This window comes from Impatiens glandulifera, chromosome 1 (genome assembly GCF_907164915.1).
Source record: "Impatiens glandulifera chromosome 1, dImpGla2.1, whole genome shotgun sequence".
NCBI classification, from domain to species: Eukaryota; Viridiplantae; Streptophyta; class Magnoliopsida; order Ericales; family Balsaminaceae; genus Impatiens; species Impatiens glandulifera.
In genome coordinates this window covers 6201890-6207250 of record NC_061862.1, presented here as the reverse complement: position 1 = coordinate 6207250, position 5361 = coordinate 6201890, and the positions used below count along the sequence as shown (strand labels likewise).

General features: G+C 35.7%; 1 protein-coding gene across 1 annotated transcript; it reads right to left on the bottom strand.

The window, feature by feature from the left end:
* Window positions 1-3269: 3269 nt before the first annotated feature.
* LOC124920653 (glucose-6-phosphate/phosphate translocator 1, chloroplastic-like) lies at window positions 3270-4880 on the bottom strand. The gene is made up of 4 exons (XM_047461193.1): window positions 4211-4880; window positions 3690-4138; window positions 3399-3612; window positions 3270-3325 (listed from the first exon to the last, which is right to left on the bottom strand). Exons 1-4 carry the CDS (start codon window positions 4751-4753, stop codon window positions 3314-3316), a joined length of 1218 nt encoding a protein of 405 aa, XP_047317149.1. The 5' UTR covers window positions 4754-4880; the 3' UTR covers window positions 3270-3313.
* Window positions 4881-5361: the final 481 nt, after the last annotated feature.

Genomic DNA, 5361 nt, shown 5'->3' with positions numbered 1-5361 from the left:
GTAAACTCTAACACGCTGACGTCATCCCAACAGGAGATAATTGGAAATTTTCTTTCGTAGGGGATACGTTCACCTTCCACAAAAACACCATCTAGGTAGCAAATCTGGAGTAAAGGAGTGGGAAACATGTTAGAAAATATTACATATCTATAAATCATATATAAGAGAGGCAACAATACTTACCGATAAAAGGGTTATAGGTCCATCGAAATATGGATTTTTATCTTTACTTGCTTTTTCTTTCCAACTTCTTACACTGTCAACCAATCGTTGTAGTGTAAAGTGGCACCCGTTCAGTTCCTTTATGTTATCAACCTCCATTAAGGATTTGAGAATTTTGAACCTGAAATGAAAAAAATACATTTGTCAGTATTCACAAATACAATTAGATATATAATAGGTTTGAATACATGTTTACCTGGCTCGTGAATTTTGAACTGGACATAAAAAACTAGAGACAACAAAGACAACGAAGTCTATTTTGAAATCGTTGTCTGCACTTGTGTTACTTAATATCTTGGGGATCATAGAAAGTGTTTCGGGAGCTTTTGAGTCTTCCCCGGTCCATCTGGTCTTCCAATCCCTCAAGAAATTAAAATAATCAGGGTCCTTAGTCTTGTCCAACCCAACGGACTCGACTACGTTCATTGCCCCTCTAGGGAGGTTCATCACGAGCTGTACGAGATCTTCATCGATACGGATCTCATCACCGTTGGACAATACCAGAGAACTCTTATCCGGGTCAAAACATTAGACTACGTGTCTGGAAAAATGAGCCAGGCACTTGGAGACGCCCATTGTAAGAAGAGAACCAAACCCGATTTCCTTCACGGCTTCCCTCTGTTCTACGCTCAATTGAGGAATGAGTTGAGCGAGGCCATGAGGTGATGATCTGGTTAGAAATGTCAGTTTACGTTTCTTGCGGGTTTTGGTTTTTTGGGGAGATGGGGGAAACTCTTCATCGAATGGGGTAGTAGACGGAGAAATATTAGTGGTTTCTGGGGGTGGTTCTGGTAACTCTTCATCGACTGTTGGAGTGGAGGTAGGAATAACATTGGGTTTTTTTTTAGGAGGAAAAGGTGGTGGTAAAATCTCATCAGTACTTGCAGCAACATCAGTAGCTTCGACAACAACTGTGGAAACTGATTCAGCAGTCGATGACGACTTAGTATTCGTCTTCGGATTTCTCTTCCTCTTCCTTTCATAGGTCCTCGAAGTCATTAATTTTGGTGGGATAGCATAAATCAGTATTATACGAAATAAATTGAATAAACATGTGTAAAATGAGTATAAACACAATAAGATGAACATACCTCTCTGGTTTAGTGTTGGGATTGACGGTGGATGCCGGAGTGGGTGCAGTTTCGTTTTCGTTTATGCTCCTACAAACTTGCAAGACGACCTCTCGGGAGTCGATGGGATGATCCACTTCCATGTTGTTGCCTTGGTTACCCGACATGTTCAGAAGAAATCCTTGTAGTATAAACGAAATATCTAGGGTTTCGACGTTCAGTGTTTGGATTATCGCCGGGAGATAGAGAGAGAAGAATATGAACAGTTGCTTATGAAAATGAAATTGAGGGATAGTCGGTTTGTAGCGGGAAATTGAAATTATATCAACTAGTCATGGAAGCGAATAAATATTCGTTCGATATCGTAAATTCATAAAAAAAAAATTAAAAAAAATGTAAAATGAAAACTATTCATAGAAGCGAAGATTTATTCGCGGAATGTAAATGCGCGGGTAAGTGAATTTACATGACAGGCAAGTTGGCTTCTCATGGGAGGGGAGGTGGGTTTTACATGAACGTCAGGCTAAAATTATTTGAAAATAAGAAATCTTCGCTTTCAATCGTCTACTCGAAAAACAAAATTCAAGCGAATATTTGGTCGTTTACTGATTGTCAATTTAAATTAATTACATTAACATTTATTAATAAACGGAAAAAAAATAAAAAAAATAAAAATACCCAAGGAATTGAAGCGAAGATTTGTTCGGTTGCTGCATGTCATCTTCAATTAATTGAATTAATATTTAATAAACGGAAATATAAAATCCATGTCATTTTGGTCTTTACATAGACGGGTAAGTGTCTTTCCATGGTAGGCAGGCGGTCTTCTCATGGGTGGGTTGGGGGGTTTACATGAGGTTTTTATTAAAATTAATTGAAGCAAATATACCTTCGCTCCAGAGTGTCTCGAGGCAAAAAAAATTAAATAACAAAATTAAATAAAATTAAAAAAAAATATATAAATTAATTGAATTAATATGTAATAAACGGAAATATAATTATTAAAATTAATTGAAGCAAATATATATTCGCTCCAGAGGGTCTCCAAGACCAAAAAATGAAATAAAAAATTAAATAAAATTCCTAGAAAAAAATTGAATGAATTAATTGAAGCGAATATTATATCGCTGCATGTGTTTTTTAATAAATTAAATTAATATTTAATAAACGTAAATATAAAATCCCTGTCAATTCGGTCTTCACATAGACGTGTTAGTGTATTTTCATGGAAGGCAGGCGGTCTTCTCATGGGTGGGTATGGGGGATTTACATGAGGGTCATGGCAACGGGCGTGTAGATCTTCGCTCCCATCGCATCTCACCCTCCCCTCTGACACGGTGCCCGGAGCGAAGATATCTTATCTGTTTATCATCTGAATATTATATTATTTCCTGGCGTTAAAAGGCGCTTCCGTTAACGGCGTCTTGTGTGAACCCGGGCCTAAACCCGGATTCCGGATTCTCCCTCCCTCCGTCTCCTGCCCAGATTGATTTATTATTAAATTAATAATGCTGCAATCTGATTGGTCCGCCACAGGGGAACACGGCAATCGGTAGCAGAAGATCTGAACTGATTTGGTTCAATCTTTATTCGTTTATATTAATACTCAACATTATTCGAATAATTTGAATTTATTATAATAAACCCATACCAAATAAGTAAAATAAAAAAGCTTTCCTCAGTTTCTTCTTTTCAAACAAGGAATGTGAAATTATATATTTTAAAGAAATTGAAGTAATCAGTTTAAATTTCAATATTATATATATATTTATTTTAGAAATAAGAAAAATTTTAAGTTTCATTAAATTTCAAAGATTTTAACTGATCGTGAATTTTACACTTAGCTTAACCCGCGAGTTTAATGGCACTGTTCTAGAGCCCATTTGATAAAACTATCCAAAGTCGAGTAACAATTCATGCTAAATAATATGTAATCAACAAGTAATTAGTATTTTTATTGGATTAAAAGATGAAATAACATGATTCTTAACTGATTATATATTGGATTAATCACTTCTTCTCTACTGCTTCGCCTGCAAATCAAATTAAAAACTCAGTGTTGAATGATAACAATGAGGATGATAGATAGATAGATATGATAATAACCTGAGAATACAAGAAAGTCCCAAGAATTGCAATGGCAGCTCCAAGAGCATTTACAGGCCTAACCGGAGTTTGAAAGATAATAATGGAAGAAACAATAACAGATATCCGTTTCATTGTATTTCCAACACTAAACGTCAATGGAGAAATCTCATCCAAAGACATATACGAAACCTGGTTGTATAAATGATAGAACACACTTTGAGCCACCACCCACCTGCAGAAAACTTGTATAATCAAATAACATCAAATAATCAAATGATTCAAATCTAATCTAGTTATAAATTTACTTACCAAACAAATTGTGGGCCAATCTCAAACGAGGCCAATCTCCATCCAGCAATCCACATTTGCAATCCCTCAACAGCAAACGCAAATGGGGTTAGAATCACTAGAGATAACATACATAAACAAGCATAATAGTTCATTCCACTTATGGATTTTCCTTTCATCCCTTTCTTTGAAAATATGTTTCGAAATACAAAAGCCAAATTCGATATCATTGCACCCATAAAACCAGTCAAATTGAAGTTCATCTCTGTTAAAGCAGCAAGGCCGCAACCCCCAATGATTGGAATAAGCGATAGATAAACCGCAACAGGAAATCTATCACCCAATATCAATCTTGATACTAAAACACTGAAAGCTGGTTCACTGCTTTTTATTATATGTGTAAATGAAACAGCAACTTTTGACATACTAACTGTAGCAGCAACATGTCCTATTGTATGCGCCACTGCAACCTAAAACACAATCAAACAGAATCATTATAAGCAAATTAATAAACCCAGATCAAAAAATGTATTTAAACTCACTGGAAAGAGGGATTTCCAAAAATCCATATCAATATTGGGAGCATCTGCGATTTTGGTGATCCAAGCGATTAACATTATGATAGATCCAGTTGCTAAAGATAGAGTTGAAGTAAGCCATGGGTAAGGATAAACATTCAATACTTTCTTGTTGTAGATGTTGAAGACAACATTTAGAGACCACCATATAGCAAAATAGATTCCGATTTTAATCTTTTGAGCTGTTTCTGATATTCTTGGCGGTTGATCGTCATCGAATGGACGACTTGGGGTGTAGACATGACATGTGATTAAACTAGATGATTTCTTCAAATCATCTTGTTTCTTTAATATTGGAAGATCAGAATCAAATGGTTCTAATGATGAAATAATGTACAAGGGTTTTCTGGTTTTAGAAAGGGAATATATTTGTCCCCTTTTCAGGGCTGTTAGTGGTAGTGAAACAGAGACATTACGCGGCGGCGGCGCTGGTGGGTTTTTCCGGTAAATGTTAGAACCACCAGCGATGATCAATGTAGATCGATTTATGGTGGAAATCATACCCATGTTAAACGAAAGAGGATCAAAGGTGAGTGAAAAAAATTGTGAATTTGGATCTGGGTTAGAAAGTTAGAACCGAAACCCTTTGAGCTTTGAGCGGAAATAAAGGAACGCCATGGAAGGAGGTCTCACTCATTCAGAGCGACCCCATGAAGAAGGCATGTTTAGACATCTGGAAATGGTTACAATTAAATCAAAATTAGGCATTTAATCTTTTAAAATAAATAATAATAAATTTAAATGACTTTTTTTTTATGAACTAATTTTATTTAAGACTTCAATTCGGGTCGTTTTAGGTTTGTTTTAGAATTGGTTTACGCCAATAATTAAAAAAGATTCGAAAGGGTTGAAATTGAGCTTACAATAGTTTGCTCAAAACACGATGACAATGAGGATTCCACAATTGGCATAAGAAACGCACACAGAAATGAGATCAAAATACAAAAGTGAATAAGGAATGAAGATTTCCTCGAACTCGTCTCTCTTGTCTTTGCCTTGTTCTTTCTTGTCACCATAGATCTTTTTGAGATATATTTCGGGATAGAGTATCGACTTCTTTGTCTTCGCTAGATTCTCTTGTCATTTTTTTCTTTTTGGGCTTGAGTTTGGAGTTG